The 18,370-nt window shown below is 44.2% G+C and overlaps 1 protein-coding gene across 2 annotated transcripts in view; it reads left to right on the top strand.

The window, feature by feature from the left end:
• Window positions 1–18,370, top strand: part of LOC100649529 (protein O-mannosyl-transferase TMTC2) — a 213,315-nt gene that overhangs the window by 173,552 nt on the left and 21,393 nt on the right. For both annotated transcript variants that reach the window (XM_048405484.1, XM_048405485.1), the window contains exon 9: window positions 12,676–12,920. In XM_048405484.1, the coding sequence (XP_048261441.1) occupies window positions 12,676–12,920 (245 nt within the window). The remainder of the gene's footprint in view (window positions 1–12,675; window positions 12,921–18,370) is intronic.

Genomic DNA, 18,370 nt, shown 5'->3' on the forward strand with positions numbered 1-18,370 from the left:
AAACTTGAATCTCGACTGGAAAAGTGAAACGAAGTTCGGCCAACGTTGAAGCGCCAAGGAACGTTTTAAAGGAAGGAAAGTTTGTTCGAAGCTATGTGGACGAAAGAGGGACAGGAGCAAGAAGGAGGGAGGGGAAAAAAGCGGTAACACCTGAAGGCTCCGATTCCCTTTGAACTACGATGTCGCGTAGCAGGAAACGCCTCGGGCCGAAGACTTACTGCGACAGAAACTTTCCAGACTACCCGTTTGGCTGCGTACGTAAAACGCCTTGCGCGATACACAAGTGACTCAATTAAAGCAACCAACTTCCAGTAGGGAAGCTGGAGAACCGACGAGCAAACAGACGTGTCGGCGAGTACTCGTGAAGTGTACACCCGGCCGTCGCTTCGCGTCTGTACACAGTCATCGGTTCTCCACGAATGAAACGAGAGGATCTTTCTAGTGTTCCAAGTTCGCCTCACGGTCTTACCGAACAACGACAATTAAATTGACGAACTTCGATCCCTGGAGAACATCGTTTGTTAGAAATGGAATAAGACCGTACGTGGCCGGAGAGAAAACGAGGTCCCCGCGACCTTAACAAAATTCTCCCACCGTTTTAATCATTAATAACTTCTGTTCAAATATCTATTACCATAACAAGTGTGATCAGTCTCTCTTGAAATTCCATCTCAATTACCATAAATGGAATTTGCAAAGAGAGAATGTTCAAACTATGGCGAGCAAACCGGCTTTGTAGAGAAATACACTGCGCGCAGTCACTTACAAGATTTGTACAAACAGAACTGTGCTTCTAACCACGGTAACGTCATTTCCCGAAACAATAAACAACTGTTACGTGTCATCAAACACTCTCTACTAGGCAATGATTAATGATTACCCGAACGTATATGGGATAGCGTATCTGATACATTTCGAGCAAGCCCGAAAGCTCGATTTCAAGGGTGGAACGTATCCTGGAACGTAGAAACAAGGGACGATACGGTGTATTCGTGAGGTGAGAGAATACAGCTGATAGGTGTTAATTACTACCTCTTAACTATCGAACGGCAAGCAAGAACGGTAATCCATTAGGAATAATGACCATGGTCTATGCACGCGAGATGTGACTGGATTAACCAGTCGTTCGGAAAACCGGTATCGTTATTACAAATTCCTCGTCCCTTCCTGTGGCACATTACTCTGCACGCGTGTACGCCAGTTACACCCGTAGACACGATAGCCTTGGCTGTCGTGTGTGCCATTAATTGAATTAATTACGAACGAGAGCCCTCTAAACGTTAAGGACGATGAGATTAACGCATGCAAGATACTCCACCGAATGTTTGCTATATAGATTACAGTATTTACTTGCAAAGAAACATATTTATACTTTATGCTATAGGCTTCTTAATTTATTTATCGTTCGTTTTACGTAAACTTTTCTCCAGTAAAGATAAATCCGTTAATTTTAGTACGTACACGTGCCATCACGTACAGTCTACCTTGAACTTTCCCTTTCGACGCTCCACTGCGGATTAGAGTTCAAAATGTATGGAAGTTAAGCGGCATGAGTATATGTATGTGTGTGTGTGTGTGTGTTTGTGTGTGTTTGTGTGTGTTTGTGTGTGTTTGTGTGCAGTGGAATTTTAAGCTGAAGACGAGGAACGAAGGTAGGGAGATAACGACACTTTACGATGTAACACGGCGTCGTTTAATATTAGTTCGAACGATCGAACATCCAGCAAGCTCGATAAGAACACGTTCATGCAACTTTGACTACTGAAGTAAGTCAATATATCGCCAACCGCGTGGAAGGTACGATCAAACTACGAGTAGTACAGGTAGCCGCATAAGTTGACCTGGCCAAGTAGTATAGGTAAACGGAAAGTCATAGTTGTACAAGCACTGGAACGCATCGAGTAGAGAACTTATTTACTTACTCATTCATTGTACGTGAAAAAGTTCTCATTAAAACAGTTCTAAACGAAAAGAAAATAATGCATAAAGAACATCCATCAGAGGACGTCCCCGATCGTGTCACTTTCGACAAATTTAACGCGAATGAAATGACTAATCAAGTCGATGATGCGAACAGGAAACGTACAACTGTAAAAGTAAAATGAAACTTAGCGAAGAATTTATCATTCGTTTAACAGACTAGTATTCCGCTGTTTCCCTCCATCGACGAAAAAATACGATTCGGCTGTGCGCGCCGATCGCGCGACGACAATCGCTCGAAATCTGAGCGTGATTAATTGCTCGCCGCGACAACTTTCCGGCGTAATTTTCCCGCCATCGCCATTGCCGACGTCGTTCCCCGGTATGTTGGCTTCAAACATCGATCACAGTAAAATTAGATGAATTACCGCGCAATAACTTAATAGCGCGGTCGATCAAGATTCATAGGACTCTCTCTACACACGTCGGAAACAACTCGTCTTTTCACATGTTAACCGTGCGTCGATGAACTCGCAGGTCGAAACCGTAAATTTCATTAATCAGCAAAATTAACAGATCCGTCGGCCAGAGGGCCTGGCTGGCGATCACGCGAGGGGAATTTTGTTTGATTAATTGCGCTCACGTTGCACTTTGCATTTATTACAAACCCAACCGTGTGATTTCCCATCAACCTCCTTCCAAATTTTATCAAATTTCGACGTTTCTGTTCGAGCAGAAAATAAAGGAATTCTAAAGTAGATAAGCGCGGAGGGCAGCGCCCTGTTTGGTGCTCGTCTTGTTCTTCATAACCCCCGAACAAGCATAGAGATTCCCAGTTGGATCGTCGGAAATTAGCCAGGTTGCCGTACGAGCACTTAACACGATTGATTCGCCCGAACACGGCAATTCGGCCGAGGACTTCCGCTGCACCTTACCACAACCTCCTCTTTTCTCCCTCTCTCTTTCTCCCTATCTATCTATCTATCTATCTATCTATCTACCTATCCTTCGCGCAGATACTTTGATCCTTCCTTCGTCCCGATGGAAATCGTCGAAGTGGCGGTAGCAGGGAATATCCAGGAAACTGGAATTTGAAATTCGCGAAATTGCTTAGAAAATTACGCTCGGCTGATCCGAGCATTCGGACCGACCTTTGGTCTACCGAAACGATAATCGATGCAAGGAATTGCTTGGAAACGCAGCTCCGTTAACTTCGCGAGCGTCACTTCGTTTGCGAAACTATCGTCCTCTTCTTTAGAAAATATCACGCTCAAAATAATCGTGTCTGTGGGCTGGGAAGCGAGCCAAGCTTCTCGTCTACTCGGGCGAGTAAAGTTTCTCCTTTAAAAGGATTTTCCATGACGAGCCGTGGAACACAAGGGCGAATTTCGAGGACGGCCACTCCTGCAAGTCCCCGAACGGCGCACCTTGCTTCGCCACTTTTTAGCCAAACCCCTAACTGGCCTTCGCTACTTCACTTCGATGTTGCTCCAACATGACGCGTGTGAGTGTAAAAAAAAAAAAAGAAAAAAGGAAACAGCGAGGAAAGGGGAAGGAGCAAAACGGAAGCGGAGGACGGGCCAAAGGTAAACGCATTTAGGTACACACACGAAGTTGAACGTGCACGGACGCGGGCTTAGGCGCTCATACACGTGAGCGCGCATATAAACACACTAGATACACGGAAACCGTAAACACACATATCGACGAGCTCGCACATTTTCATCCTCGACCGGTCGATACAGCCGGTACGTCCCTCGTGTGCATCTCCAATACGTATACACTCGTGCCACGAAACGAACGAACACATTTTTGTGCTCGCGACTCGTGCTGAAACGGCCGCGATAATTTACGAATTATTTTAACCAATTAATTTACGACGATTCCCTCTGCCTCGGTAGAGTTGTTATTCCTTTATTCGCTCACCGCTTTGGATTCGTAATGGGAAGAGAAAACAACGTTTCGTCTAATGGCACGAGAACTGCGATAAAATTTCCGTTTGCTCACCGCGGCGAACAGTGAAAGAGGTTCGCGCTACACGACATCGAATTAGCGCGAATTACACACAATAACTCTGCAAATGGTGTTTTATCGCGGCGATTCAGCGGAACGCGTTTCCCGGACGCGTTGCTACCGTTCGCGAGTCTTCGTTCTACAACTATGTCGCGCGTAACCGCCGCGAGATTTCAATTAAATTTAACCAAATTTGATTTAATATCGCGAACGTGAATTACTTAGCTGCGGTTTCTTGCGACCCTCCCTGCGTCGACTGATTAAGCGGCGCATTATGCAAAGCGTTATTTATTTATTTATAGAGAGGTACAGCCGCCGTAATGTGCGGTCGTGTCGTTATAGCGAAGCGTTTATGTAAACGCGGTGATCGTTTGATCTTGTTTAGCTAAGTGGTAGTTACTTTTGCATTACGATGCCATTGTCTCGGTTGCTCACGCGTTCAACTATTAATAAATATTTGATGCGTTCAATTTCCATCTTTTCATCAATGTGTTTCGCGAAGGTTCCAAGTTTTGTTGGTTTAATGAAAAGAGAGAAACGTACACTGGTTGGTGAAAATATTTCGACACTTATCATAGGAAACTTTTATCTCCATATAATATGTAATATGTATAATTTGTTATAAGTGTATAATGTAATTAAATTAACCAAATACCGATCACCAGTCACGAAACGGTAAACAAGAATAAACGGAGCGAATTTTGATGGCGAGTTATCAGAAAAACGGCAGACCTCGACTCTTATCGAGCGGTTCTGGCTGGTCGTGCGTTGGCCGCGGCTGTCGTCCACAAATTGGCGGCAGATCGGTCCACTAATTACTCGAGCCAGTCGTGTTTTAAAAGCCCTGACCATCACGAACGATTTGCGTCGTTAACAGGGAGCAAAAAGAACACCGCGGAGTATCAATCGTCGCGTTAATCGTACACGATGACCTTCCAAACGAGACAGAAAATTATTCGCAATTGATACCGGTCTATCGACGATTTCCATATTGTAATTCATGAAACTTTACGCGCCCTCGTTCCTTCTCTTTCACCACCTCTTAATCAGTCCACCTTTGTCCACGAAAATCGACTCCACCAAGCTATTACAAAATCACAGAAATGAACTATGCATACACGGATGATTAGGAAGTCCAAAAGTTTTCCATGAAATTTATCGATCGAAGATGGGAACAGCGCGATGGACGCGGCAAGTGAATCACGGTCGGAGTCTACGCGAAAGAGGGAACGGTCGGGTTAACCAGGAAATTGCAAGGCACACACAAAACTCGACTGCACGATGGAATCTTAATTCCGTGAGCGCCCGGAGTTGAATTCGCTTCAGCACCAGCTCCTCCGTCTCTCTTCATCTTTCCACGACGTTTCTTCGCTACGTTCCGTCTTACTTTGTCCCTCGTTTTCCTTTTCACCCCGTTCACCTACGAGCTTGGTCCCCTTCAGCTCCTTCTTCTCCTTTTCTACGAACCTCTTGCGCATCTTATTCTCTCTCTTTCGTAATTAGGAAGCAAACAGGGCGGCGGTCTTGCCAAGTTGGCGGAGTCGGAGATGAAACAGCAGTTTCCGTCTGCCCATTCTTCTTCCACCGCCGCCTCCCACCTCCAGCCGCCAGTATCCTGCACCGGCGCGCTTTCTGTCCCTCGACCACCTGACTCGTCGTCATCGTCGTTCACCTTCGCACGATTCAGAACCGGTCAACGTCAGAAACGTGCAAAAATGGCAACGATACGATACGATATATGTATATCTTTGTGGTAGAAGTAGCCAGGTCTCGAAACGTTTCGCGCCTTGCCTCGTCGTTTCCGCTTTTTCCAACTGGCGCCCCTCTTTCTCGCGTTTTCCGCGAATCAACCCCACCAACGAGGAAGTTCGTCTCGAGCACCAACGGACGACGTTGGTTTTTGCCGTCCGAGGAACCAGCCCCGTCGCGCGCCCATGTTTTTCCGGCGACGAACTCGCGAAAAGTCGTGGAAACGAGTGTTTTTCGTTCCCGGTGAAATATTACTCGTCTTTCTTTTCCCCTTGCCCCCGGCGGCATATATTAGACGATGTTGTCCCGAGGTTGTTATTTCTGATATTTTCCCCGGCTTAAGTTCGAGCTCTGCGTCATCTTGCAACGCGTAGAAGTAACGGGATCGTCGAGGGAAATGGAGACTTCCTCTGTGTCATTGGAATATTCTCCGACATAGACGTCAGGGGTAAACGACACGCGTTTTCTTGCGCTTAAAACTTCGCACGCATTCCTCGAGCTCGTTCAAGCACGCGTTCCAAGCCCCACCGCAAACCTGCAATCTCTTCCGCGTTATTCCTGACGCTTGTAGTTTGTTGTACATGTACGACTAGTTCATTCATTCGCCCTCTCTTCGCATCTATTGCATATTATCCTTTTGCATTCTTGTACGACGTTATTATCTCCGCTTTAAAGTCTTCTCGGGAATATTTATTATATTATTCATCACAGGGTGCCTGTTTTCAGAATGTCGACGTTTCATGATCCATTATAATGACAAAGAAAAGTATAGTTGGCCAAGTAGAGGTAGAAAATCGATTTCGATCAACACAGTCTTCTGAACTCGAAAACGATTACTTGGACTTGCACGGAAAAGAAATATTGTTCCGGGATATCCGATCGCGGTAATTGCCGCGGTACGTTAATAGGATCAGATATACGCGAGTTGGTACCGTTCGTTTTTGTTTGCTGGTAAAAGCTATCGCAGTAAATATCCGGTTCGGGTCGCGTCATAACGAATTTTACAGGTGGCGATCGTCGATGTGGAATCACAGCGTACCCAGCTTGTTTACGAGCTTAATAATCCGTCAGAATTGATCGAGCTCGTTTCGCTACAAGAGATCTATTACATTAACTTTTCACGTCGCTTGAAAAGCTCGTATTTTATTTTATCTCGGCAGAAAAGAAACTAGGATTACTCGTATCAAATGCATAAAGGAAGAAACGAAAGGTCGACAATTTCATTCTTTTGTTGAAAATCGATTGAGCACACAGACTGCCGGCTACATCGTCTCGGATCCGGCAAAATCTGCGTGGCCACGCAATTTTGAAATATCTGCTATTCGCTCGTCGAAACTCGCCCGCTTTTAATTAATTATTCGCGCGTAAATCTCTTCAATGATCGTCCTACCTTTGCATCCTGGTTCCCTCATTCAACGGTGGCTACCCGTTTAATTTATAAAGGCCATAACGCGGTATCACGTTGAAAAATCACGAGATAATCATCCGTTCGACGATACGCTCCCTTCAGTCCAAAATAGTCTCAGCAACGTTCCAAGTACACGATATTCAAGCCGCGCATTATCCGCCGAATAATCTTAATATATACGTGTTTCTTTCTCTAAGAAAGTATCGGCTCACTCCGTTGCAACTGTCTGAAAAATATAAAAACCGACTTGGTATATTGCTATCTCGCAGGCCCACCGGGTCGATTCTTTAATTAACAAAAAGTTGCCGTTAAAAGAAGAGAAACCGGAGCATCGAAATGGCAATTTCCTGTCGGCTGCCTTATAGAACCAACCCCCTATGCTTCACATTATTTTGAATAAGGAGCGCGGCGGCAGCCGGGCAATCCATTTTCTTCGTCGCGGTCTCGGAGGATACTCTATGGAATTAGAGTATCCAAGAGGCTCTTTGGTCGAGTTTCCCCACCTTATGGATACAGTTGCGCGACGTCTATACGTATACGGTGGGCTCGGTGTTATAACGAGCTCGTAAAATCGGTCAAGCATCAAAGTTTACACGTCCGAAGCATATGAACGAGCGAATTGGCAGAAACTTGAGAAGATAATGGATACGAAGGCTTATTTAAGATCGTATAAAATATACCTTAACCTTAATGCAGTTAATATTAAAATAGATGGCGTACCGGGTTGCTGTTCGCCTATTAATAGGCGCGACTACTTGATACTGTGGAAACGGTAATTTTTTTTACTTACTATGAAAGATTCGAACGCTTGAAATTAAGGCGCGAATAAAGAATAAGTGGACGCTGAAAATTTAAATCGAATGTGATTACATATATCTCCGGTTAGAGAACTCACTCAATATTGTAATAATCTAAAATTCAATGTCTCTCTTCCATCTGTACATATATTCGTCGAGTGTCCCGATGTTTCATCTAATCTTGTCATTCATACATTTAGTAATTTTGCTTGAAAGTAATTTTTATTTTAATTTAAAAGCTCCCTACATCGCAGGACTATCTGTACTATCGATGTTAGTATAGCTTCCATCGAGTAATCGCGAACGTGATATCTTAAAACTCTGTCCGATCCTAGTGACGAGAGAACCGGCTTCGATATGGTGACGGATTACACGGGGAATTGCGACCGGCGTTTCGTGAATAATCCAGGACGTCGCAGATGTTTCTGTACATACGAGGGATGACGCTATACATCGGATGATGCGCTGGAAAGGTTCAACCGCGTTTAACTTGAGCTCGGCGATGCGGTGTATCTTTGAAGGGCCAGTGACACGAGATCTGCTATCGATTGCTCGTTAGTGCGTCGGAAAAGTCATTTTACCGTGCGGTTAGCCAACGACAAGTTGGCGCCGGAAACTTATCTCCGTAACTTATCATCAATTAACGACGATTTATCAATGAATCGAGCTTATGACGAGCAGATTCTATATTCATAAGGGGATAATTCGATTCTGAATATCGTACTCCTCTTACATTCAAATCTTAGTACATTAAAGGTGACACGAACCTACCGCAGGTTAGTTCTTACTGAAACTGTATGCATCATGTTCTTTCCTTCTGTAGGGGCTTATGCGTCTTAGGACGTTTCGATTCGAAGATGCCTCACGTAGTTGTTTTGCCACAGAGGATTGGCACTGTACGGCGCACATAACGTAATAAACAAACTCTGGACAATGCAATTTCGCTACTACGTGGAACCAACAACCCTCGACAAGTTCAAATCTTCCGGTACCCCCCCCCCCCCGACCAGTATAAATAGACAACCATGTTCTCCAGACATAGTCAGTCAGTCGCGCGAATGAATATCAGTATCGAGTCATCGTAATCATCAGTCGAACGAATAAGTATAACGAATTAGTCTAGCGAATCAGCATAACAATTAGTATCAGTACCGCAGTATCGCGCAATCTTATAACGAATATCATCGAGCGAGTAACGCTTGCGATTAACTTTGTATTCTACATTTTAAAATATCTGTAAATATAGTTAACGAAATCAACTCGTCTCGTTATCAATTTAACCAACAACACGTCTCACCGTCCACCACATTTCTTTCTTCTTTCGTCTCTTTTTCGCCCATTCATACACAGCTTGAATGCCACGCTGAGAATTATCGAAATACACGTGGGGAACTCGCACCAATTACTTACGATTTATACGAGCCCATGAGAATCAAGTTATGGGAATATAGCTTTGTCGGTATCCGATCTCTGGTAGGGAAAAATGATCCCCGTTATCGGGGGATTTCGTTAAACCAAACCGGATTTAGCCGGGTATGCGATAGAGGCGTCTCGGAAAATTTGCCAATCACACGGCTCGTTAATGAAAGTCTTCCCAGGTGCCTGTTTATACTGCGCAACTGGAGGCGTGAGGGTAAACGTCTTACGTTCGTGCTGTAATATCGCGTCGGATGATATCGGGATTAGCAGCCGCCTCCGCGAACCGTAGTATATTACGTTTAGCCAGTTGAACGGTAAAACGGCTGGCCCTAGGAAAGTTAAACGCGACGAAATTAGAGGATCGAATCGGTCGATCCCTATGGGAGAGGTCAGGAATTGGAAATCCGTCGTTGGGAATCTCGAAGAAGCAGATTGCTTCGAATTAAGAAGGCTCCCGCGTTCCCACTATCGATCCACCGAGATTCATCGTGCTCTTCCACCACCTCATCGTTTCTGCCTCCGTTCCATCCCGCCTACCCGTTCTCTTTCCTTCTCCGCTTCTTTTCCCTATGAGCGTAAGGGATCACGTTCCACGAGGGTGACAATAAAAGTGGAAATAAACTTTTTAATACGTTTCACTTTGGCCTGGTTGTTCGGCGACGCGGCCTCTGCGGGGATTCGACCGCTGCGAGCAAGGATACCTCGCGGTAACTTGAAATTTTTAATTAAAGTCATAGCCGACTGCGGCTTTTTGTCCGGCTCCTCGAGATCGCCCGCTCTCTCCACTTTGCATCCCTAGATACGGTTGCCTTGTCATTGTGTCGGCGGATCGTTTAGCGACTACAATGGCGTGTACTAAATTCAACAGTAAAAAAGTGTAAAAAATCTGTGAAAGTATAGGAGAAGAAGAAAGCAATGGATATTCTTATCTTTGAGATCGAAACTTTTCAGAGTTCATAAGGAAAGTAGATTCTCCGGTATTTCCCCGTGTTTATGGGATTCCTGTTGCAAGAGAGAGGACGTTTTCGTTTTAATTAAAATCCTGGATGATGAAAGAAACAAACGGCGGAAATTAGCGCGAGAGCTAAGTTAATCTTCGTCCCTCGAAGCATTTCCACCACGTTTCGACGACGCCGGGCATCCGGCAGGTCGCCGTTTCGCACGATATTTAGTAATTAGCCAAGGAAATACGGGAAACACGCGACAAAAGGCGGGAATTCATGCGGAGTTAACCCGATTCGCCGTCGAGTCGTAAAAGCAGCCGACCCCGGAAGCCAGGCAATGCCCTTTTAACTAGAAACGGACAGGGCAAGAAGCGAAGTGGTAGCCACGCTATGAATGTCTGAATTTACGTTAAAGACTGGCCCCAGCACTGCTTCTGTCCGAATTTCTAAAGAAACCCTCGTCGCGAAAAATCTGCCCTGCCCTCTTCTGCTTTCCAGTGAATCGAGCAAAAAGTAGATCTTGTTATGATTGTGCCGCACCGTAGTTTCTTAAATTAAACGTCCGACGCGACTTCGCCGTTCTTAATATTTCATAGCATTTTCTCTCTGGCCCTTTCCAGTACTTTTTCTCCCGCTATAACGATATTTTAAAGCACCATTACACATGGCAGTAACTTTATCCATTCGATTACTTACGTATACACCGTACATGGTGAAATTTCATCGAAAGATTAACATATTTGTTTTATTTTTAAGTTGCGATCGAGGAATATTTCTCTACTGCCGATTTTTTATTTCTTCGTATAACCGGATTACTTGGCCGGATATGAACTGAAACAAGCAATGTATCCGTGTCGTTGCAGTTTTATCTTCATCCGTAATGACATTTCATAAAATCTACGTAAACCTTTAGAATGTAGCTCGAAATATATATGTTAATTTATGTAACATATCAATATGAGACAAAAGTGACTCTGCAAGATTAATTTTCATTAGAACTTAATTATATTGCATTTCTAATTGTAGCAATTTTAGCTTCTAACTAATGTTTCTATCGATATCTATTAACTGTATATGGTTGACTGAGATAAAGTCAGTGATAGAAACGAAATTAAATCAGTCCCAGATTTGATTTTGAGATTAGATCGAGCGTTTATTTCGAAAGTTCATTTCGATTTCATTTCTTGCAAAAATTAGGGAAATGAAAGATTCACACATATTTCAATGTGAACATTTCATTTGTAGAGAATTTATAATTTAAATTTTAATATATTCGTTTGTTTCGATCAATTAAAATTCCGTTAATAAATGGAATTGCGTAATCATTTACTTTGAAAACCGTGTAAGTCCATTTCCTGTAATCTGTAACCCGATCAAACAGTAGAGGCACCAATAATCAAAAACAAATGGGTAGCGAATGTAATCCTAACTTTTGTATCTGACATAATATATATTGCAAATACGGATGTGAGCAAGTTATTTAAATGCGATTCGGTAATATCTTCAATTATTATTTCATTTATTAAATTGTTATTTCTATTATTATTATGAGATTAAATTGTTATAATTAAATGTTATTGTTATAACTTTAAAGTATTACAAGATTAATAATAGTTTTACACTTACGTCGGGTCGAAATCATTTGATTTTAAAGAAAATATTACATACGCATTAACAGCACGCATTAACATTAAGATCAGATAATGATGCAGGCGTTGTTACTGCACTCTAACATAATATTACGATAATTGTTATTTATTTCATTTTATTCTATCCATTATCAAATACCGTGCATTTTTAATACATTTCTCTACGCTTTGTATATATATATATCTTTTTATTAATTTTAAATACTTAAATTCTAATGAATTGTACAATTCACCAATTTTGTGAATGACGTAAATCCATTCGTGACTCCAGAAAAGATATATTGGTCTAGTTAATTCTAAAAAAAAGCTATTCGAATAATGTATTTACATTTACATAAACACATAGAGAATATTTCAATACGATGGAAACGCAAACACTCGAATGCTTGAAAACAAGAGAAAATGGACTCTCCATCACTTACACCACTCCCAAAATAAACGATTCGAGTACGTGTGTTTGTCACGCTCTTGCGCATTGAAAAAATCACCGTATCTAACTTCTATAATCTTTCGACTAACGAAACACATATATATCTACATTGTATAATTCATCGATGCTTTCGCGAGATGGGAAGACAGAAGAAGGTCCTAAAGAAAGCTCGAAAGAGAAATGGACTGTCTGGTAGGAATGTAGGAGGACAAATGGAAAAACGCGGCCGATTCGATTTATATAAATTCATGGCCGATCTCTCTGGAGAGAGAACGGCAGAGCGTATCACACAGGCACAAGACGGTAATCCAACGGCGCTCATGATCCTTATCGTTTATCTTTGCAGAGGCTTACGTGAATCTGGGCGCGGCGCTGGCCTCGATCGGACGTGGAACGGAAGCGGCTGCGGTTTTGCGGGCCGGCGCATCCTTGGACGGTTCCGGCCTCAAGGACAAGAGGGCTCACGAGGCAGCCAGAGTACAGGCCCTCCTTCAATTAGGCGCTCTCTACGCCGATCAGGGTAGATTACAAAGGGCCCTGTCCGCGTACAGAGAAGCGCTGCATGCGTTGCCAGATCACTATCCACCTCAGGTCAGTGTTCAGGTCATTTGCAGCTTGTTACTCCATTTACGCAGAGCAGCCACTTACAGACAAGCAGCTGCACTTCGCATTCCTGCATTTCCTTTGACGAATCGTCTTCCATCAAATCGATTTGTCAAAGGAATTTGTACGATTGACTTTACGGGAAATTACGCTACTTCTATATTCTCTGACCGCGTCTCGTGTTATTTGACACGTAAGAAGATATATATACCTACGATGAAGTCGTATTCAATCGAAGTGCTCGTTTACGTTAAGAAGGATCGGTTATGGCGAATCATGCCTAACACGCTTCGCAATTATTCATGCCACACGCGAGTCGAACTGGAGGCGAGAGGGCCTTGTAAAATTATAATTCGTTTACTATCGATCGACAGGCGGTACGATGTTTTGATTGTAACATTACCGCGAGCTTCTTCATTAAATCGAATTAGTAGCCGCGCACGATCGCGCGCGAAGGTATGTTTGCCCGTATGAATTGCAATTTTCGTAATTACCCGTTGTTGGAAAACACGCGAGGATACCAGGGGTGGCTAATTAAATTCACCAAGTATCGATCGTGCCCCAAAGTTGCACTCGTGCTATGACCGTTTTTTGGACGAGTCCAAGACAAAGTCGCGTATGTGCACGGCCAAAGCAATTAACGTTTTATCGACGCGTGGAAAAAAAAAGAGAAAAGGAAAGAAATAAACGGGCGAAAGAGCAGCTTCCATGCGAAAAGAGGCGCCGATGTCGACGTTGTTTGCATCACCGAGAGCGGAATGTCCCGCGTATGCAAGCCGGCCGCAAATATGATTTTCAGTCGCGTCGTAAACCAAAATTAAAAATTTTAAGCTCGCCGTAATCCTGCGCAACCGTTCTACCTCTCCCTCGGCCCATGGTATTTCTCCCGTCCATTTCCTCGCGTATCGTGCTTTCCTTTTTGCAACGCGCGAGAAAAAAAAAATTACCGTCGCATTTAACTCTTTCAATTTTCATTTAATCTCCTGCGAATTTCCGCGCGACAGCCTTCTCCGCGAACTCCTCGCCCATGATACTTCGAATACGATAGCGTCGAGTCGAAAGCGGAAAAAAATCTCAATTGAAAATACTTCGATTATGCTCGGTGGAACGAAGTTATTATGGTTGTAGATAGCCCGGTGAGGAATTGGGTTGGAGGTTTTTCAGTCCAACTTATTGTACCATAGGCGCCGTTAATGTAGTTACATGGTAAATTTGTATCAAACTGCGACAAAGCTACGAGAAACGAGATATACTTTAAATGAAATAGAAACTTTGCAAGGGATTCGTAACTATACACGTGAACGCTGTATGGCAGAAAATCCTGACGTTGTCGGAGATCGATAAGTGTAACTATATCTCCATAGTTTTGCCATCGCCAGGAAACTCACGGGCGAGAAGTCTGCTTTGATTTATGTCACTGTAAATTACAGAATTATTCCATATCTTGGTAACCTTCGCGTCGGCGTTTCCAGCCACGAACAACCTTTTCAAGCCCCGTACGAGGCTGGCACGCGATCAATCCAGAAGTGATTCTCGACCTTTTCCATCGGTCGCTGCTCCGTCACAGCTCTTAATTGCTTTCCAAGGTTACTTCAACCGCAAGCAACAATTCCAGCTGCTCGATCATTGTCTTATGGGCGCCGTGGCGCCCGATCGCAATTACCCAACTTTCTCGTGTAGTATAGAGGCAAGCGTTTGTTTTTTCTTTAAAGTATCCCATTTCCAGTTTGGAGAATCGTTTCCCTTATTCTCGTTACCGTGGCCCCACACCCGAGCGCGAGTTACTCCCCGAAAATTTCACCGATCATCCTCCGGCTCGTACACTCCTTCCACCCTATCGAACGCGGTCCTCCAAAACAGTTTGGTGTTTTTTCCAAGTGGAAACGCACGTTGAACTTTTTTGGACAACGACGCGGCAACAACGACTCGTACAACGACCCGAGCTTCGCGCTCGACTTCGACGAAGAAAAGAGAAGTTTGCATTTTTACGAGATACTCCACCCTCTCCTCCCTCTTTCTGTTTCTCTTCCTCCGTGTTTCATTCTGGCGTGTACCAGCCAGGTCACACTGGCTCCGTGCTTTCTACGTGCTCGTAGCGTGGCCGCGTTTTGTTCAGCGCATCGTCGTGGAATTCCTGCGCGACAATTTATACGAAAAGTATTTTTCGCCTTCTCGGGGGCTCTCGCCGCAGACTACACATCACCGCGCTCTCCTGCACACGGTCTTCCAAGCGTTGCCGTCGTCTGGCGCGAGGCTACACACTTGCACACGCGAGAAACGTCGCCCAGATGCGCCAAGAAAACGGTATCCCGAGTCGTAGCTGCGCATTTCCGGCGTAGCCGTTGGAAATACCGAACGAGGATACCGGTTTCTTGATGCGTTTCGGCCTCGTTAAAGCGACGTCCCCCGGTGACAATTCACTCGTCGAAGGAATTTCCTCGTAAATATCATGCAGGGGTAGTTTTCTTGAATATTTTTCTCCCGCGCCATATCTCTTACTGGTATTACGAATGTCCAACAGATTCTTTTTATTTTTTCGGATTTCCCTCGATGCTAATTTATTCTATCGTAGGAAGAAAAATATCGGCCGATCGATTTTGTTGGGACACCGAGATTCGAACCCGGGATCTTCCGCCTGCCGGACTACTGCTTGTTTTCCAATTAAGCTAACCAAGCGGTCGATGAATATTTTCTCTCAAACTCCTAAGTCGCAAAACGCTATAACATTATCTTAATATTTCATGGCATTTTGAGGATAACGCAGAACGAATTGAAAAAAAAGTCGATTGCATTTTCATGAATATACATGAAATGTTTCCAATAAAAAAAAAATTCGTGTCAATATCGAGCGCGTACTATGCGACATATCCAATCTTTTATTCGAATCCATTGGTAATAATCCTCGTAGTCGGTCAAACGATCAACTAACAAGCTCGCGCAAAGTGAAAAGCGGCATCCAATCGATCGGAAACACGACCATAATAAAATTGTATCGCGGAAAAAGGGCATGGAAAAGAGGACACCGGCAAGATAGTGGAATAGGAGTTAGTTTTCATTAATCCGCGGCTATTTCTGTGGGAAAGGGAAGGCAATCGGCGCGTTCCACTCGGCGTGGTTGCGTGTAATTTTCACGCGGCCTGACGCGGAACCAATCGCCGGGATGCGGTATCGAAACGCGGAATAATTTGCGCGCGCGCGACCGTCCACTGTAAAATACATCCATGGAACGGAACAGATAGCGCCATGGTACATTCCCGAATTCTATACACACCGCAACATCCAACGGGTCACCGATGAATTTCCATGCAAATGCGGCAAATTTCTAGCTAAACGGTATTAATAATTTATCACGGTACGACCATTTCGAATGTTAAGAAGCAACTACCCCTTTTTATTATTCACCCCGCATTGCTTTTATCATGTACACGCTACATTACCCATGTACCATCCTTCTCTCGACCCTTTCATCCCCTAAGTGTCGTGTTGCGCCAACGTTTCGTAGCTACGATTCGTTCGAACTATGTTCCACGATCGACGAATCCAAAGAGATCACGCTGGCACGTTTCCACGGAAACTTTTCTCCCAGCCTAGTTGATCCGTCTAATTGATTAAACCCTTCTCACCGACGACACGAGAATCCGAAATATTTGATATCGGGGCAAATTGAAATTCCTCCGGCTCGAGCTTTTTGCATTCCCCCGCGGGGAACGTCTCTGCGACCCGAGGAGCCGTTCCGACTATCTCTCTCTCTCTCTCTCTCTCTCTCTCTCTCTCTCTCTCTCGCTCGTGTTATATATATATGTATATATCCTTTCGTTTTATCCCTCGTTCGATCGGCGAGCGTTAAGTTGCGCTCGCTAACTCGTTGGTTGAAATTGCGACAAAGAATCTCGCGCTAAGATGACCCAGTCACCGTCGAATCCGAAAGATCGAGAAATGTCGCGCGTACGCGCTCTGAAATTCAGAAAATCGTTGGAATTTCTCGGTCACCGGCAGTGTTACCTTCCAACGAAGAACCGCGACGCGTTATAATCGATCGTCCATCCGTTCGACGAAATTACGACGAAGAATTTGCGAGGGAAGGACGCTCGGAGATTTCATGATTCGATCGTTCGACGGCACGCGTGCATTTCCGCTGGAAATCGGAAGAAATACCAGCGACCACGGGACGAAAGTTGCACGAGGAAAGAGCTGGACCGTGTGATAACGTCGTCGAGCTTGGAATTCACGGCCGTTCGGACAGCCAGATACCCTCTCGAATCGTAACTTTAAATTGCCCAGCAGAGTGATATCGGTGGCTTATGCGAACAGCATCGCGCTCGACTTTTTCCGATTCTCTTTTGCTGCTGTCCGCCTGGCTCGAGTTATTATACCGAGCCACTTCGGGAAAAACTTCTCAACTCTCGAGTTGTAACTACTCGTAACGTCCACCTCCACTGCGACGATAATCGTATCAAAACTGACTGAACTCTTTTGTCCAAATCCGCGCTCGAGTTTTAATAATTCGAGAACAATAATTTGGAAGCTAGGTTGAAGAGACGACGCTAGAAACGTTTAATCGAAGGCGGGTTATATTTTCTAATAAAAATAACAAACTCTTGGAACTCTCTCTCTCTCTGATTAACGCTTGGATCATTTTCTCAATTCTTCGACGTTTCAACAAGACCTTTCGTGCTAATACGCGTAACACGCATTCTTGGCACATGCAATTAAATCTGTACGTGCATTCTCTGAATTGCTCCTCAATTTGAAGCCTACATCGTCATTTCATACGGGTCTATATTTTACACATGTACACGATTTTTCTCAGCACGCAAGAATGATCAACATCTTCCGTATAAACGATTTTTTCCATATAAACTCGCTCGCGAAATCTACTGTGTACTAAACAAAGGTACACAAGGACGTCTAAAAATTGAATTCAGAAAAAATAACCCGTGGGCAAGGCTTGAGAAAGCCAGTTCCGGTCGCTGTTTAACAAGCTACTTATCGAGACTCGTAGAAAAATAAGGTAAACGAAAATCGCGAGCCGTGTCGCGGCCTTTTTTATCGCGTGTCACGTGACCGTGTAGGCTGCTTGTTACATATGTTAACCGACGGTATATCACGTGACCAAGACTATTAAATCCTAGGTAATTTACTTACATTTCGTAGAAATCGCCTTTGAACGCGATCGCTCGGCCCAGTCGTGGAACACGCGTAACGCGAGCTTAGCCAACCAAGGATTAACATCCATGCTTAATAACAATCTTTTCATAACACAATTTACCTTCGTCACACTCGTTTTCCCTCTTCCTTTCTCTGTTACCCCTTCGTCAACAGAGCAACATCATCGAACTTCGTCGACCAGCTGAACGCCGGCTGTTTCATAACTCATTACCAGGATTTAATTTATCGCCGCATTCGTTCGCACTTAGCCCGGCAATTAGTCGTTGCGC

The sequence above is a fragment of the Bombus terrestris genome, chromosome 4, assembly GCF_910591885.1.
Source record: "Bombus terrestris chromosome 4, iyBomTerr1.2, whole genome shotgun sequence".
NCBI classification, from domain to species: domain Eukaryota; kingdom Metazoa; phylum Arthropoda; class Insecta; order Hymenoptera; family Apidae; genus Bombus; species Bombus terrestris.